Source organism: Amia ocellicauda, chromosome 15 (genome assembly GCF_036373705.1).
Source record: "Amia ocellicauda isolate fAmiCal2 chromosome 15, fAmiCal2.hap1, whole genome shotgun sequence".
Classification (NCBI taxonomy): domain Eukaryota; kingdom Metazoa; phylum Chordata; class Actinopteri; order Amiiformes; family Amiidae; genus Amia; species Amia ocellicauda.
This window is the reverse complement of record NC_089864.1, coordinates 15,778,620-15,797,945: the sequence shown is the minus strand read 5'-3', so window position 1 is coordinate 15,797,945 and position 19,326 is coordinate 15,778,620. Positions and strand designations below refer to the sequence as shown.

The following is a 19,326-nucleotide window of genomic DNA, read 5'->3' as shown; positions in this document are numbered from 1 at the left end:
CATAAAAGTATTACTTATGAATTTAAGCACCATTTAGCTTAAAAATTATTATCTGGATGGTAGATTTTGAAAAACGACGTGTCAGCAAGTTAACAATAATGTTTTCTTCCCCCCCTTCAGCCTTCCTCTTCCTTTAAATCCACTAAAATCATATTTAATACAGGCGTATCAAGACAAAATGGTAATGTAATCACAGCACTAGCATTGTTTCCACAACCCCCCATCTACACATGTCAAAAATTCGGACAGTGATGCATTACTGTACAAAAGAATTTATTATCAGAGTTAAAATTCCATAGATGTTCTGCTTAAAATACAGAAGATATAGTCTCTCATTTAGAAAAAAAGCTGCTATGTCAACACTTAGTTTTAAACGGGACAAAAAAGGAAGTTATTTTGAGGTCTAGTGTATTATGGAATAGACCTGGGTATAAAAAAACACTGACTTTATATTAAAAGATGAATAAAGGGTACCCTTCTCCCTCAAACACATTCAAGTATTTCAGCCAAAAAAACATTAACGCACATTTTGACTGATACTGGAAATTGACACAATATTTGCAGGTCACATGGGATCATTATCAGAATATCAAGCTCCACATTAGAATTAAAGTACCTCAAAAAGGGCTCAGCACAACAGATCGAAAGAAAAGAGACTATTTGATGATATCCTCCAGCTCAAAAAGAGCATTCCTCGGTGCTGGTTTCTTGATGGCTTTCCTATAAATGCCATTGAATCAACAGATAAGGGCCATGCTACATAAAAGCCTCTTTGCTCAGATTTTATTCATCTTCTTTTTTTGTCCCCAAATAATCCAACACAACCAGGAGATAAATCTTGAGTCTGGTTGATAATGTCAGACTGCACAGTTAACAAGAGACGCTTTCTGTTTAGAAGTCACCTTGTTCCTATTCATAGGCATCTATCCAGGTGTATAATACTCGATAGATGTTGCAAGGACACCGAAATCAATGACCCTTTCAAGTTATGCACTACAGTCCTATCAAGTTTAGCTTAAGTTATTAACTCTCTTCGCTGGGCTGGATGGCCAGGTATGTGAAAACCTATTTTTCATGCACGTCACTCACAACGCTGAGCACAATTTCTGCCGCTGCAGTCGCTGACCTGTTGCATCCAGAGAGTTTGATTTCATTCTCCTGTATGGCTTGTATGATAATAAGATACCGGGATTGTGGTTTCTGGACTCGTCTCCTCAAATATGGATTATTATTCTAAACAGAAGTGTAGGTTTTTCCCCCCAATTGTAACACTGATTGTCATGACAGTTGTTGTGCTTTTAACAATTGCATAATATTGCCCTTTCTTCTGTCATTGTTCATCTTACACAGGAGTGAATGGGTAACACAGGACTGGGAAACATTATAGTATAGCATGCTGGAATACCGGTGGGGGAATGAACAACCATGCACAAAAAAATACTCAAACGTGTCTCAACTAAATGTAAATAACACCATGCAATACGTTAAAACACATTCTTTTGGCCTGCACGAGGAATACTGACGTCGACAGTGAAAATGCAACGCCTTCTTTTCTTTTTTTCCTTCTTCTTTTTAACAGAAAATTGTCTTTTCATGTTGCAGGAAAATAACCAGTTCACTATTTGCAATTCAAATCAAGTTATTCTCTGTCTTCAAAAAAACATATTTTTAAGAGTATAAATGTTTCAAAGAGATACCATGCTATAAATATTTATAATCGTCACAGATTAACTGTTGGGGGATTTCCTAAGCCATTGGAAAAACTGTTCTTCAAAGAGGCCGTGCCATCTCACATTAGCTTCCACTATCTCTACGGCACGTGCAAACGCAGCTGCTGCTCCCCCTCCGCTGATCTGTATGAAGTCTTTCAGCTGGAAAGAAACACAAACAAAACATATTTTTATGAGTCAACCATAAAACACTTCCACGAAAAAAAAATGGATGTGATTTCAATCAAAGAAGCTTTGTTTTATATAGTGCCATTCACAACAAGTTGTCACCGAGTGCTTTAAGCTTTAAGACAAACAGGACAAGTAAATAGTCACTATGACCATAAAATTCAATATAACCATCAGGCACAGAGGAGAAATCCCTAAGAGAGAAATACATCTCTGGGGACCAAGGCCTGGTAGTTATCCTCCCCTCCAGGCAGTTAGTTCATAGAGAAAGTTTCAAAAGGTCCTTTCTACTCACTATTTCCAAATATAAAGGGACAATCACGAACAAACCCTTCCTCAAAAGCTAAATTGATCTTATCAAACTATAACAGAAATTACACACACAATCAAATCCTCAGGTTTGCTTCCACTAGCAACACTTTTTTTTTTTTTTTTTGCAGAGGATTTAGTCCCATTATTTGTTTGCTCTGTAAAAACGAATTTTAAAACTTGTACAGTGTGTGACCTCAAGCTGAGGATGTACAAAAGTTCTTCCATTGTCATAAGGGCGCTTGCTGTCTTGACTCAATAGTTTAAATTTTGAGCTGTGACTGCTTCAGGCAGGCTAATTGAATTACCTCCATGGGAATGCTGTGGCATGCTTTGAATGGTCTATCAGTCAGTTGACCACCTACAGCTGGCATAATATCTATATCTATATCTATATACATATAGATACATAGAATGCCTATAGAAAGTATACACCTCCTTTCACAATGTTCACCTTTTGTTGCCTTATAGCCTGGACTGAAAATGCAGTAAAATAGTTTATTTGAATTTATGTACACATCCTACCCCACAACTTCCCAGTAACAGAAAATATTTTAGAAATTTGCAGAAAATTATTTAAAAATAAAAACTGAAATAGCCAGTGGATCAGTGTCCACACCTCTTAAATTAGCTTAGGTGTAAGCAATCACCTTGAAAATCACACACCAAATTAAGATACATCCACCTGTGTTAAATAGCAGCGAATCACATGATTTCAGGATACATTCTGCAGTTCCTGTAGGTTCCCTCTGCTGGGTGGTACATTTCAAAGCAAAGACTTAACTAAGAGCACCAAGGAGCTTTCAAAATATGTCATTATTTAAAAGAACCCACCTGAAACACTCAGGAGATACTGTAGCCATGTGGCAAAAGGGTTTGTGGTCTGACTAAAATGGAGCTTCTTAGTCTAAATGCAAAGCGTTATATTTGATGCAAACCCAACACAGCGCATCACCCAAAGAACATAACTGTGAAGCTTGGTGGTGTCAGCATCATGTTATGCAGCTGTTTCTCACTGTCAGGGTCTCTCTGGATAGCAGGGCAAATGAATGGCGAAAAGTACAGACCTGTTGCCCTCTGCAAGACCGCTGAAACAGGGATGGAAGATTACCTTTCAGCATGATGATGGCCGGAAGCACACAGCCAGAACTACACTGGAGTGCAGGGTTGATAGAGACCTGTCCCCACAGCCTCACAGCTGTAATTGCTACTGAAGGTGCTTCCACAAAGTATTCACTCATATATCAAATATCCAATTATGATATTTCAGTTTTGTATTTTTCACAATAAAAATGTTTCCCCTTAACAGTGTGGAGTATGGTGTGTAGATAAGTGGAACAAATCCTAATTGAAATGCATGAAACTCTGAGGCACAGTAAAATGTGAAAAAAAAAAAAAAAAAAAAACTAAGTTCAAGGGGGTGTAGACTTTCTAAAGCACTATATATGTGTGTGTGTGTGTGTGTGTGTGTGTGTGTTTGTGAAAAGATAGATAGATATATAGAGATCATTCTGGTCTGCATAAAAATAATGATTAGATGATCTGTAATTAAAGTATTAGCATTTTTAATTAGTTAAATATATATATTGTGTGTTCAGAAAGATTTTTCAAAAATAGATACATAAATAAAGATACCTAAAAACATGAACAATGATTGTTTATAATTATAAACTTCAAAAAGCTCAGTGAACCTCTGCAACCAATTAGTCACAGAAATAGTTCAAATAACAACAACTAGACATAATTAGTACACTGAATATGCAATTTAGAAATATGAAAATAAAGACATCTCCTTGGTGTTGTACAAATTAAATATATGAAATGAAAATTAAATATGCAGTCACAATAAATTTAAATTGATTTATTATGATTATTATTTGAATTATTATAATTGTTGTTCTTATTATTATATAAGTAATATCAAGATTTAAAAAAAATAAGTTTGACCTGGTGTTACTATTATCTACAGCTGAGATCCCAGAGAGACTTGAAATTCAGACAAGGGAGATTCTTTCAGGAATATACTCACCTCATTAAGTTCGGCCTCTGTATTTAGAAATTCAGTTACACCGTTGATTAATTTGGAGTTCATAAACAAGGCCTCACCATACCTGTGAAGAAGTAGTGTTAGAAATACAACAGTCTTGTTTAAGAGTATAAACCATAACAAAACACAGAGATTTTAGAGTTTCCTTAGCAGTTGACAAAGTGTACAGCAGTTGTTGTTCTTCATCACATTCTGTATCTCCATAACTGATTAATTAGGCTGTTAATTGAATGTGACTGGAGTTAATTATGTAGATTATTTAGATATGTATACATGAAAATAATCATTATAATATGTTTTGTTCCAGAATCATAGGAAGTATTTCTTTTCATTAATCTGTGGTTGCTGGTTCACACTTTGTGCCCTTAATAGTGAGCGTTACAGTCTGTAATTTACAGTTATGGCCTTAAATAACAACAATGCACCTAAGATAGAAAGAGATGGGAAAGACAGAAAACAATACCTGGCGTTTAAAATGCTCCACTTTTCCCTGAAGTACCTCCAGGCTAAATGCCTTCCATGTGGGTTTCGACCTACATGGATAATGACATCTATGACATCCTGATCAGGAACTAGATCAGAGCTCAAAGAGAGATTCAGGAGCCTTCAAAAAAAGGAAACATAATGGGTCTGTCTGCATTAAGGTCTTCATAAAGCAGCACATTACTTACATTATGGTGGTTTTAACGAGGGGATTGAAACAACTTCAGAAAGGTAAGAGGGGGTGAGCTGCTAGAATCACAATTAATGTGAAGCCGGTTTAGTTAGGTAAATTATACAACTTAAGTATTATTCTTTTGGGGAATCATTTTGAGGTTGATTATGATTTTGCACAGTGATATATTGCCAAACGTCATATTGCCAAATGTGTGTTTTTTCCAAATGATGAAGCTAACAGATTAGCCCACCTTTTCTGTGGACAATACCCTTGTTCTTTGAATGTGTAATGTTACGTGTCCCTTCATAAATCATTGTCGCATGACCTTAGAAATCACTGTACATTATAAATGTAATTTTCAACACACATTTACAGTATAAAGGCAGAGTATTGTTCAGAATATGCAACAGAGATGAACAGACCCTATATCCTTATCTGCAAGAGGCATGGTATTGCAGGAACAACATGTAATTCCAACCACATTACCATGTTGGCATAATAACTTCAAGTACACCAAGCTAAATATAACACCACAAGAAAAGGTAACTGCATGCCGCACTGCTCCAAAACACCAGGACCTTTATCCATGCCGAGAGGAACATGACCTCACAGTGCTGAGAATTAGAAATCAAATCCCTGTGCTCTTCTCCTGATGACCTCCCTCTTGCTATCTCTGAGCCACATGCTATCAGGATGTTTAACCTCTGTACAATAAAGGTGGTGCACATGAATCATAACATAAAGTAGCGGATGCACTTCACTTCTTCAGAGAGGCTGAGAAGTCGGCAATCAATACTTAATAGAGAAGGTGATCTTTCAAGCCACACACACGCCAGCTGTGATTTCCCCCCCCCACTCAAGCTGCAATTTTTATGGCTCTAGAACATGTGCCTGTTAAGTTTAAATGGTGTCTTTTCATGTCTTTCGATTCCTTCTGGGTGAGGGCCTTTTTCTGTCTGTGTTAGGGCACGCTGTGTGAAACTCAAGTACAATGTAAATCGATAAACTCCAGAATCCACCCACATACCTACGCTTAAGGAATAATATCAGTTCTATCATCTACATCTGGGTGCTGGCTGAGAGAATGGACATTGTTTTTTTGTTTTGCTTGTTGCATCGTCAACATCTCTTAGTTCTGGGTACTATGCCAAGTGAAAGCTTTCAAGCTGGTAAATAGCTAAGGAAAGCAGGGCTGAAAATCGAGCACAGAAGCCTGCTTCAGTCACGCATGGTATCAGGGCATACGTAAAGTAAAGTAATAACCTAGGCTACTGTTATTTAGAGTTCATGAAGAAGAGAAGCACTTCATGTCAAATGCAAAACACTGAAAATAAATCTTAGTTTTTAGTTTATATAGATTAATGTAAAATAAATGTATGAATTAAGTCAGAATTAAACAGCTCTGATTAAGCAGAGTGTTTTTCTTTCAACTAGAAATTGTGGAGGAAAGTTCAAGGAGGAGTTACTTGTCATAGTTTATAATTACTTTGTTCCAGCTTTTGACACAAAACAAGCAACCCATAAAAAAATCCCCCCGGCCCACCAGAAGTGAAACAATGTATTAATCTCCCGCAAACGATAGTGCCAGCTGCCCTTTTGTCTACAAATATGTAACTAGAAACTGCTGATAACTGAAACTCTCATCCTCTTTCCTTTCACTTCTGCACCTACAAAGTGTGACCGATTAAACAATACAAATGGAGACGTCAACTTCAATGTGAGGACTGCATCCACCACAGGGACTTGTGCTTTTTATAAAAATGGGCAGTGACCAGATTTGACAGTGGCAAAGCAAACTTCTAATCCCTTGCCTCTAATGAATCATGCTATTGAACTCAAAAAGGATTTAAAGGACAAATTAAGCGGAGATTCATGAGTTGTACCTTGTATGAGACCTCAGCAGTCATTGCAGTTCAAGGATACCTTACCTCCATTAAAGCAGTATAGATATGTGTGAACAGTGCTGTGAAGTCAAGAATAGCTGGGTGGTGTTAGCATGTATAATAGAGAAGTAAGATCCAGCAGACCTTTTTTTAAACAATGCCCTTCTGGAGAGAGTTTAAATTGAACTTATCCAAAACACTGTCTTTTGTTTGTGTGTTTGTTTTTCCAATTCCACAACATTCATATGCATTTTTAACAAGCTTACTCACAGTGTGTTAAGTTGAAAGGGGAATACTTTCAACCACGGTTCATTTTGTGTTTTGCTTAGCTGCCTTGAGATGTGATTATTTTATAGGTTTTCCTTATTTTGTTGGATTGTTTTGACTGCATGTTAATTTAACACAATTATGGTTTCCATGATGTGATTATACATACATACATACATACATACATACATACATATATACATATATAAAGTCCCTATAAAAAGCCTACACCCCCTTAACATGTTTTCACATTTTGCTGTGTCACTGCCTCAGAGTTTCATGCATTTAAATTAGTTTTTTTTTCCACTCATCTAAACACTATAAATCTCCACCCCCCGAGTTAATACTTGGTGGAAGCCCCACAGCAATTACAGCTGTGAGTCTATTGGGGCTGGTCTCTACCAACTGTGCACACTTAGATTTGGCAATATTTGACTATTCTTCTTTAATAAACTGTTCAATCTCTGTCAAGTCCCTGGGGGAGTGTTGATGGACAGCAATCTTCAAATCATGCCACACATTTCCAAGTAGATTTGGCTCTGACTGGGCCACTCAAGGACATTTACTTTTGTTCCTTAGACACTGCAGTGTAGTTTTGACTGTGTGCTTCGGGCTCATGTCATGCTGAAAGGCGACCTTAGAGCAAGGAAGCAGGTTTTCCTCAAGGACTTTTCTGTTCTTTGCACCACAGACCCTCCAGATGAGAACTATCCCCATAACATGACGCTGCCTCACATGCTTCAAAGTAGAGATGGTGTTCCTTAGGTGATGCACTGTGTTGGGTTTGTACCAAATATAATACCTTGCATTTAGGCCAAAAAGCTACATTTTTGTTTCAGACCACAAAACCTTGTGCCACATGACTACAGAATCTGTGAGTATTTTAGGTGGGCTTTCTTGAGTAATATCTCCCTTCTCGCCACCCTACCATACTGGCCATACTAAGCAGGATCTTGGTTGAGCTTGACCGTGCTCCAAGGGATATTCAAGGCCTTTGATACATTTTTATACCCATCCCTTGATCTGTCCCTTCTGACAACTTTGTCCTGCAGTTCTTATGAAAGTTCCTTGGTGCTTATGGTTGAGTATTTGCTTTGAAATGCACTACCCAGCAGACTACTGTCTACAGGAACTGTTTAATTAATTCTGAAATAATGTGAATCACTACAATCTGACATAGATGGAGACTATTTAAATTGGGTACACATTATCTAATTTAGGATTTGCTATTAAAATGGGGGGTGGAAACTTATGCAACCAAGCTATTTCAGATTTTATTTGTAATACATTTTCAACAAATTTCTAGAATATTTTTTTCTAGATGAATGTAGATAAATGAGAAATGAAATAAATACAAAATGCATTTAAATTAATTCCACACAAGGTTTTGAAAGGGGGTGTAAACCTTCTATAGGCATATACAGTGGGGGAAAAAAGTATTTGATCCCCTGCTGATATTGTACGTTTGCCCACTGACAAAGAAATGATCAGTCTATAATTTTAATGATAGGTGTATTTTAACAGTGAGAGACAGAATAACAGCAAAAAAATCCAGAAAAACGCATTTCAAAAAAGTTATACATTGATTTGCATGTTAATGAGGGAAATAAGTATTTGATCCCCTATCAATCAGCAAGATTTCTGGCTCCCAGGTGTCTTTTATACAGGTAACAAGCTGAGATTAGGAGCACTCTCTTAAAGGAAGTGCTCCTAATCTCAGCTCGTTACCTGTATAAAAGACACCTGTCCACAGAAGCAATCAATCAATCAGATTCCAAACTCTCCACCATGGCCAAGACCAAAGAGCTGTCCAAGGATGTCAGGGACAAGATTGTAGACCTACACAAGGCTGGAATGGGCTACAAGACCATCGCCAAGCAGCTTGGTGAGAAGGTGACAACAGTTGGTGCAATTATTCGCAAATGGAAGAAACACAAAATAACTGTCAGTCTCCCTCGGTCTGGGGCTCCATGCAAGATCTCACCTCGTGGAGTTTCAATGATCATGAGAACGGTGAGGAATCAGCCCAGAACTACACGGGAGGATCTTGTTAATGATCTCAAGGCAGCTGGGACCATAGTCACCAAGAAAACAATTGGTAACACACTACGCCGTGAAGGACTGAAATCCTGCAGCGCCAGCAAGGTCACCCTGCTCAAGAAAGCACATGTACAAGCCCGTCTGAAGTTTGCCAACATCTGAATGATTCAGAGGAGAACTGGGTGAAAGTGTTGTGGTCAGATGAGACCAAAATCAAGCTCTTTGGCATCATCTCAACTCGCCCTGTTTGGAGGAGGAGGAATGACCCCAAGAACACCATCCCCACCGTCAAACATGGAGGTGGAAACATTATGCTTTGGGGGTGTTTTTCTGCTAAGGGGACAGGACAACTGCACCGCATCAAAGGGACGATGGACGGGGCCATGTACCGTCAAATCTTGGGTGAGAACCTCCTTCCCTCAGCCAGGACATTGAAAATGGGTCGTGGATGGGTATTCCAGCATGACAATGACCCAAAACACACAGCCAAGGCAACAAAGGAGTGGCTCAAGAAGAAGCACATTGAGGTCCTGGAGTGGCCTAGCCAGTCTCCAGACCTTAATCCCATAGAAAATCTGTGGAGGGAGCAGAAGGTTCGAGTTGCCAAACGTCAGCCTCGAAACCTTAATGACTTGGAGAGGATCTGCAAAGAGGAGTGGGACAAAATCCCTCCTGAGATGTGTGCAAACCTGGTGGCCAACTACAAGAAACGTCTGACCTCTGTGATTGCCAACAAGGGTTTTGCCACCAAGTACTAAGTCGAAGGGGTCAAATACTTATTTCCCTCATTAACATGCAAATCAATTTATAACTTATTTTAAATACATTTTTCTGGATTTTTGTGTTGTTATTCTGTCTCTCACTGTTAAAATACACCTACCATTAAAATTATAGACTGATCATTTCTTTGTCAGTGGGCAAACGTACAAAATCAGCAGGGGATCAAATACTTTTTTCCCCCACTGTATATATATATATATATATATATATATATATATATATATATATTTATATATATTTCTTATATTCCTTTGGCACCTACATTTCATGCAGAATTTGCTGAATCAGAACAATCATCATTCTTCCTTAATGAAGGAATCAAAAAAATCATTTTTGCATAAACATGAGAGATCACATAATTCCATCATTTTTGGTTATTTTAAATATTGTACAACATCTGAATCAACTGGGAATGTATTCAAAGCATCGGAACAGATTTGACCTACATGTCTACTTACCTATTCAGCAAGAATGTGTTATCACTGCAAGTCAGGGCTTCTAACAGCACTTTTTTTTCTGAGATGGCAATAGAGGAGTGAAATTTCATCCAAATGAACTCCCAAACATCCTCATCCATTAGAGACACTCCCGTGCAGTAAACAATGTCCCTGACATTTGGTGGGATTCTGTAAGGATATCAATAGCATTAATATTTTAAGAATCAATTCAAAACAACTAACATAAGGAGGGTAATAAAGGTTCTAAAACTTGAAAAAGGTCATGCATTGAAATGGTGTTGTGTTACTTGCTCTTAACATACATTTGATACAATTGGAAGAATAAAAATCGTAATAATGAAGCCATTAATAAAGTGCTGCACATCATTCCTGGAAGCTAGCTCTTTTTTTTTCTGGCAGTACCATATATATAGCAAGCAAGAACATCTCCTTGACATTAGCTCAAGGATTTCTTTTTTCCCCCTCTGTGCTTACAGATATAATTGTGCTGATGCTCACAATTGATTCATAAGGACTTTTAAAATGCACTTGAATATTTTCATCCAACACAGAGAAATTCTTTGTCTATTGCAAGTTACAATTATATTGCCAGTGTACATTGTCATAGTTTAAACAAAATACTAAATCAAATCAACATTGTCAGTGTTTACTTTGTATGCATTGGGTCTCAGATATTTCATACTGATTGAGTTATATATTCAGCCTGCACCTGTTAGGATCTCACTGCACATATAGCTACTTCAGCATAAGGTTTATATAATATGTAATATGTTCCCTCTAATATGAAATGACAAAGGTGTTGATATGTCAACTTGCATGAAGACATTTCCATACTGCTATTTTATATAATTGTGGCAAGACCCACAGAATTACATATTGCACAGTCTATAGTGAGACCTATTTAAAATCAATTGATGAAGGAGAGAATGTGTCTCGTAGAACCTCCATTTTTATCTTTCTTTACATTTGTTGAAGGTCAGGGTTAAGGTCACTTTCCGGTGTATATTGTTATAATCCATAGGAAAACCATAAAATGTACTATTCCCAATCCAGAAGATGGATTGGAAGCCTCTTACACAGATCTCTAAACATTAAACCGAAACATCAGATAGATTTCAATCCTGGTGATCTAAAATACCCCCTCAAAAAACTGCAGTTTTGGAAAAACAGCACGAGAACCATCATTCGTAAGGAGAAATGGCATATTAAATATAAAACTGCACTCTCCCTTCATTTGGATGACACTGTGAGAAACATGCTTGTATTCAGGGCACACCGACTCTGGCCATGGACAGGGGAAAATGACCAGGGTGATTGTTTATTTGCTTTGAATAAAAACAGAACTCACATGGAGACTAACCCTGAGAGAGTCTCCTTACATCGCTTTACAATCCAGACTCACATCGCATAAAATAAAATGCAATAAAACCAGGACTCAGAGGGACTTTACACTGATGAAGTTAACATTTACTTTATGCATTTTTGTTTTCTCCATCTTAAGTAAAATTGTTCTCGACTGAGCTGTAATTGTATACTAAGTTCAAATGAAAAATACGTTATTTCACAACTGGGATCCATAACAAAATCAATTAAGTTCTTAAGCTGTGTGGTTACACCCAAAAAGGCACACTTTCTATTTGCTATACACTAGAATGAAAACCACAGGCGTAAAGACTACTGAGTGATATGAAAGTCATTTTAAGTCTGCGCTTTATCCAACAGACGGCAAGTTCTGAGACAAAAATAAAAACAAATCCCTGAAGAGAGTTATAAGAAAGGGCAACAGGGCTATAAAATTATGTTCAATTAAAATTGTTTCAACTAAATGGTGTGTTCATCTGTTTAGTGATTTTAAATTGTTACATTGTACTGGTTTAGTTTGATAAATCGGCAGTGACACAAATGTTCCAATTTCTACTTTAAGCATCATTAGCACACACTCAAAACATCTCACCTTAATTAATTCTCAAGACTTATATTGTCACAGAACCTTTTGAAAACTGTTAGATAGTAATTGTAAGATGCCGATCTTCATAAAATCTTAAACCTGACACTAAAAATGAATCAGAATGGGGGTACTTAATAAATTGAATACATAAATGCTGGAGATGAGATAGCATCCCCAAAGGAAACAAGGGCACTGGACAATCCCTTAAATTATATATGGTGACAAAACCAAGTAAATTGAGTTTTAATTGTATTCTGTTAATCTCTTTTTCAACTTGGCATTGAGAAAAAGCAATCCAAAGTTGTATTTCTGTGAGCCTTTGTCAGCTATAATTCAAGTACTGAAGCGTTATTGTTAACCATGTGGAGCCCTAGGCTGGGACTGTTTTGTGTCCTGCAACAGATTTGCAAACTGTTTTGGTGTGACATTGGAATGGCTTCTAATACATACATAGAGAGAATTGCTATGGTGGTGAGAACCAGGTCAACAAGATGTCTGTAAGTTAATAAGGTTGCTTTGGGGTCTAGACAGGGAGACTAACAGGGCTGCTGACAGGGCTACGCACACCACTGTAAACATCTCAGAACTGCTCTTTTGGCCAGAGCTTATATGTAAATTACAGGGTGCTGGAGCTCAATATGATGGGGGTCCGGGGGCATTCATACAATTGCTGAAATGTAATCGAGGAGTAATTTACATAAAACAGTTACCGTCTTCATAATTTTAAATTGTAAAGGCACTTGTCACGAGGAGGCGCCGGAGCTGTACTTAGAGGTTCCGGGCCCACAACCCCCGACACGGCTCTGACCAAACACTACCAGCACAGTGGCGCAGAACAATAGTTTGTATTGCCTGGCTGTCTAAAGACAAACTGAATATAAATGCCTGCTGGTCTTCTCTTCTGTAAGCTCTCTTCCCTCAGTGGCTGTGGTGGTGCAATCAGTTGGTCTACACAGCATTCGGACTTAAAACAGTTATATTCTGCGTGATCCTAATAGTGAAGTTATTCAAGCAGATTTATTAAGCCAATCTGTTTGTGCTCTGAAGCAGATTTCCACATCTGCAACCGAATGTTTAAGGGAGCATAAAATCAATGTGCACCATTGACATCACAATCGTCAGACCTCAATCACACAGAAAATGTAAGATTTGAAATTTAAAATAAAACTCTTCAAAAGTTTCATGGAGCAGTGGTCAAATATCTCTCTTGAAAAGCTATAGAACTTATTTTAACAAGATGATCCCACTTGCTTCGCTCTACAGCTTCTTTTTTTCCATGTCACATCTCTTGGGATCCAACTGATAATTTCCTTTGTCCATCTTTGATCTGTTCTTCTTTCAAGGTGTCCATCCTTTTGCTATTTTTAAATTTTCACTCTTTCAATATTCTATTCTATACTCTTTCATTTATTTAGATATCTCTTCTTGTAATTCCATGCATACATCTTGCATCTTGTCGTCCTCAGTTTCTGTATCATTTTTGCATTTAAGGACCAGGTTTCAACTATAATTGAGCACTGGGAGTATGCATTGATCAAATACTTTTCTCTTCAGGCAAGTGGGTAATTTCTTATTTCTTCTCAATGCACTCCATCCCATTTTTACTCTTCTTTTGATTTCTTCCATAATATCTCCGTCTCTGCCAATTTGTTGTCCAAGGTAGACATAACATTTGACTTCTTTGAGTATCCATGGATCTACTTTAAGAGATATATTTGCACACTATGAACAAATCAGAAGATTTAAGATTTTCAAATGAAAAAAAAAATGACAGAGCATTAAACCATAAGGATTGTTCAAAAGAGCAATGGAGGAGAATATTTTAAACAGATGAAACAATGTTTGAACTCTCCAGCTTGAAGATCAAAGACTATGTGAGCAGAAAATCAAGCCAAAGGTTATCAGAATGTTGTATAGTGCCTGCAGTAAACATAGAGGCAGTCATGTAAAGCTCGGCGGCGAGGGTTATTTTTTCAGTGCATGAAGAGAAACAGGGGTATAGAAGTTACAACTGTTAAGGGACAGTATAATTCCATAGTTCAATGCCATCCAACATACCCAGGATGGTTTCTCGTGGATGAAAAGGAAGTAAAAACAAACCAAGAATACAAGAAGATTAAACTGATGCTCACGATTCCTGTTTTACATAAGCACTTCTGCCATGGAAAACATCAGCCTCATGTGAAGCAAAATACAAGGCAGTATGTAAAATAAACACAAGAGAATGTATTTTAAACAGTTATAAACAGTTATATATATAACAGTTACAAACTACTGCTGTAATGCTAATATTTGGCCCCTGGACCTTCCAGTTGCAGGCTGAGAACCACAGCTATTTAATTTCTTTAGAGTATTCTACTGTATGTGAAAGAACTGGAAATTTTGCCATCACACATAATGAAGATAAGACATAGTTTTGTTGCAATAACACTGATCTCACCTTCTTGTTTTTGAAGAAGAAAAGGTTGTCTACATCAGCTATATTACTAATTATTGATTAAATATGAGGGATTCAAATTAGAGTAAATCCAACATTGTCACATTGTACCTCAAAAGTGACTTCCCTATAACACTCCAAGTGACATTCAGTGTCAATAGAGCAAATATACCTACAGAATTCAGCATGGATTTCAAGAAAAAGCCAAATATTTAGTTTGCAAGAGCAGTGATTGAAAAGGGGTGGAGTGTGAATAGTTTTGCAGCAGAATATACCTTAAATGGTTCCTGTGTCCTTAAACCAATACAAAAACCAGTAACAGTGGAAGTGCAGTATCATGTCTCAATATTAAAAGAAGGGGGCTATAAGTAATTCTCAAAATAACTGCCTTTTCTTAAAAAAAAAATGAATATCTTCTTTATCAGAAGTGTCAGATTTAGGTGAACATGCATTAATTTATTATGAAACCCAATTATTTGTGTTGGTGTACTTAGTGTGTGTGTGTGCTATAATTTGAATTGCATAAAATGCTGTCTTTGCATATTCAAAACTCATTTTTATTTTACATAACCACAAGTAGTAGAACATTTATGGTGAAAGTGGGCAGTTACATTAAGAAACCTGCAGGCGGTTGGCAATCCTTAAAGCCATGTAATCAAGATAGACAGATACACTAACCTGCTCAAGCAAAGTCGACTACTAGATTATAAAGCACAGCAATCGATGGGGGGGAAATAAAAGTAAGAATACATCTGTATGTTTGAACACTTAAATGGAAAGATAACTTTATCAAACTGCCTCTTAAAGTATTATATATATATATATATATATATATATATATATATATATATATATATATATAAGATTTAAAATATGTGGGACTGTGTAAGTATCAGTATGATGCTGTACAGATCACTGGCCAAATTCACAGTGATTTGTGTCTTCAATACTAGGGATTGATGTATATGTACAGTGAGGGAAAAAAGTATTTGATCCCCTGCTGATTTTGTATGTTTGCCCACTGACAAAGAAATGATCAGTCTATAATTTTAATGGTAGGTGTATTTTAACAGTGAGAGACCGAATAACAACAAAAACATCCAGAAAAATGCATTTCAAAAAAGTTATAAATTGATTTGCATGTTAATGAGGGAAATAAGTATTTGACCCCTTCGACTTAGTACTTGGTGGCAAAAACCTTGTTGAGGTCAGACGTTTCTTGTAGTTGGCCACCAGGTTTGCACACATCTCAGGAGGGATTCTGTCCCACTCCTCTTTGCAGATCCTCTCCAAGTCATTAAGGTTTCGAGGCTGACGTTTGGCAACTCGAACCTTCAGCTCCCTCCACAGATTTTCTATGGGATTAAGGTCTGGAGACTGGCTAGGCCCCTCCAGGACCTTAATGTGCTTCTTCTTGAGCCACTCCTTTGTTGCCTTGGCTGTGTGTTTTGGGTCATTGTCATGCTGGAATACCCATCCACGACCCATTTTCAATGCCCTGGCTGAGGGAAGGAGGTTCTCACCCAAGATTTGACGGTACATGGCCCCGTCCATCGTCCCTTTGATGCGGTGCAGTTGTCCTGTCTCCTTAGCAGAAAAACACCCCCAAAGCATAATGTTTCCACCTCCATGTTTGACGGTGGGGATGGTGTTCTTGGGGTCATTCCTCCTCCTCCAAACACGGCGAGTTGAGTTGATGCCAAAGAGCTTGATTTTGATCTCATCTGACCACAACACTTTCACCCAGTTCTCCTCTGAATCATTCAGATGTTCACTGGCAAACTTCAGACGGGCCTGTACATGTGCTTTCTTTAGCAGGGGGACCTTGCAGGCGCTGCAGGATTTCAGTCCTTCACGTCGTAGTGTGTTACCAATTGTTTTCTTGCTGACTATGGTCCCAGCTGCCTTGAGATCATTAACAAGATCCTCCCGTGTAGTTCTGGGCTGATTCCTCACCGTTCTCATGATCATTGAAACTCCACGAGGTGAGATCTTGCATGGAGCCCCAGACCGAGGGAGACTGACAGTTATTTTGTGTTTCTTCCATTTGCGAATAATTGCACCAACTGTTGTCACCTTCTCACCAAGCTGCTTGGCGATGGTCTTGTAGCCCATTCCAGCCTTGTGTAGGTCTACAATCTTGTCCCTGACATCCTTGGACAGCTCTTTGGTCTTGGCCATGGTGGAGAGTTTGGAATCTGATTGATTGATTGCTTCTGTGGACAGGTGTCTTTTATACAGGTAACGAGCTGAGATTAGGAGCACTCCCTTTAAGAGAGTACTCCTAATCTCAGCTCGTTACCTGTATAAAAGACACCTGGGAGCCAGAAACCTTGCTGATTGATCAGGGATCAAATACTTATTTCACTCATTAACATGCAAATCAATTTATAACTTTTTTGAAATGCGTTTTTCTGGATTTTTTTGTTTTTATTCTGTCTCTTACTGTTAAAATACACCTACCATTAAAATTATAGACTGATCATTTCTTTGTCAGTGGGCAAACATACAAAATCAGCAGGGGATCAAATAGTATTTTCCCTCACTGTATATATATATATATATATATATATATATATATATATATATATATATATATATATATGTTTTTTACAGGAAATAAACATCTTTACGACATGACAAATAGAATGACTAATACTCTATTAGACAAATAAAATATTAATATTGTTTTAATGATGTATTTCTCCAAATTAATCATATTCTTCTGTTTGCCTGTTTTCTAATTATTATTAATATTATTATTATTATTATTATTATTATTATTATTATTATTAGTTTATTTGTCACAGTGACTAGTCAACACTCTAAATAATGTTCCAGCTGTGAGAATTACAAGTGTCAAGTATATCTACTGTCACCAGCAATTTTCTATTTGTCATGTCGTAAAGATGTTTATTATTGTTTTAATTATGTATTTCTCCAGATCAATCGCATTTTCTTCAGTTCGTAAACAATAATAATATAACTGTAATCTGAATGTGTACCAGATGATTATTTTATTCGGCCTTTATGCTGCATGCTTATAGTCTACTCGTAATATTCTGTAGTCTAACCATGGTCAAGAGGTCCAATATGCGATCATTTGTTTTTATCTGAAAAGTATGCAAATTATGATGCAAATCACATATAATGAAAAACCCTTGATTTAAGATGGCTAACTGTAGCTAAATTTAAATCACAAACATAGCAGGGAATTGGGCAGGCAAAACTGATTACGTTAGTAATGTGTATGTGACAAAGGTGCTGAGATTTAAAGAAGGAACCCCAAACATCATATTTCATTGACTGATACTCCTTCTTATTGAATTGGCTACATTGCCAGTAAATACAATCACTTGTATGTTCACTTAAAGAAATTATTACCAAAAATGAACTGGGATGATAGCTGAGTGATTCTGCAATTCAGTATGTCAAACAAGTTGTACCTCCCTTGACTACAGCAGAATTACAGCAGTAAATATCAGCCTTCCTTTAATGAACATCTGCTTATTGTCAAAAATATCCCTCAAAATGTTTTTTCCTTGCAATTTGTATCAATTATTTGGCAATTAAAGAAGACGTTTAATTCCAACAGCTGTGGAAAGACTTGTTAATGAGGGTTGCGGGGACTTGGTTGCACGCTGCCCTACACGTCAGGATGGATGAGCAGCAAATTATCATCAAAGTCAAGGGCAGTGCATGTCACATCTGGAAGTCAAAGATCTCTGACTTTCTTAATTCTAGTTCAATCTCCACCCAGCCTGTTGTTATCAGCATACAATTGTTTAGTAGCTTTAGGATAAATTCCTTTGCCTTATGTGTTACTGTGTCCGTACTTGCTTCTGCAAATCACGTGTGCATAAGAAATGCATCAGATCGACACATGAAATAGGTAATACTGGATATATGGACCCCATTAAAATATATCGCTTCTGAGCCCCTTTTATAAGTCAGTAAAATAAAGGTCACACGAAAAATGGTTTCTAAGTACTAAGGATGACACTAAATAGAACTACTCCAATGTAGATTATCACAGTGGCAGACTTTTTATTTACCTGTTCTAAAATGCAATTCTGCCTGCGGGTTAACAACATTTTGTATTTTAACTTTGCCTTTGATATCAGACAAAGAGTTGCTCAAAGGCTTAAAGATCTGGTACTAGAAGTGCCCCCTGTTGTGTCTGTAAGCTGTTGATTCTTCATTGTTGTGACTATGTACCTGTTTCTGAGATATATGACACATTGGTAGCCTACATTATATTGATACTAGATAAAAACCGCGTTGCACAGTAAAACTGCGATATTCCGTAATATTCAAGCAAAATGTTACTTCCTTTAATTTATTAAAAAACACTTTCATGCTTTATTATAAACTAGTTTGATCACTTAACTATAGTTACAAATTAATGTAACCTCACTTTCATTTGCACATAATATATCACTTTATATACCTTACATGTTCTATAGTTGATTAAGCAATAGCAAGAAAAGTAACTGCTGAATTTTAGATCATATTCAGTTTGAAACATTCTGATTCCAATATTTAATTTGCTATTGCCCTTCATGTCAGGAAAGTAGTTTAATAGTACCATTTGATGTTTT

The 19,326-nt window shown here is 37.1% G+C and overlaps 1 protein-coding gene across 1 annotated transcript in view; it reads right to left on the bottom strand.

The window, feature by feature from the left end:
* Nucleotides 1–256: 256 nt before the first annotated feature.
* LOC136771555 (thyrotropin-releasing hormone-degrading ectoenzyme) overlaps nucleotides 257–19,326 on the bottom strand; it is a 133,253-nt gene continuing 114,183 nt past the window's right edge. Inside the window, exons 16-19 of the mRNA XM_066723926.1 lie at nucleotides 10,341–10,508; nucleotides 4,718–4,858; nucleotides 4,237–4,318; nucleotides 257–1,871 (exon numbers count right to left, since the gene is read on the bottom strand). Of these exons, the coding sequence (XP_066580023.1) occupies nucleotides 1,728–1,871; nucleotides 4,237–4,318; nucleotides 4,718–4,858; nucleotides 10,341–10,508 (535 nt within the window). The 3' untranslated portion in view covers nucleotides 257–1,727. The remainder of the gene's footprint in view (nucleotides 1,872–4,236; nucleotides 4,319–4,717; nucleotides 4,859–10,340; nucleotides 10,509–19,326) is intronic.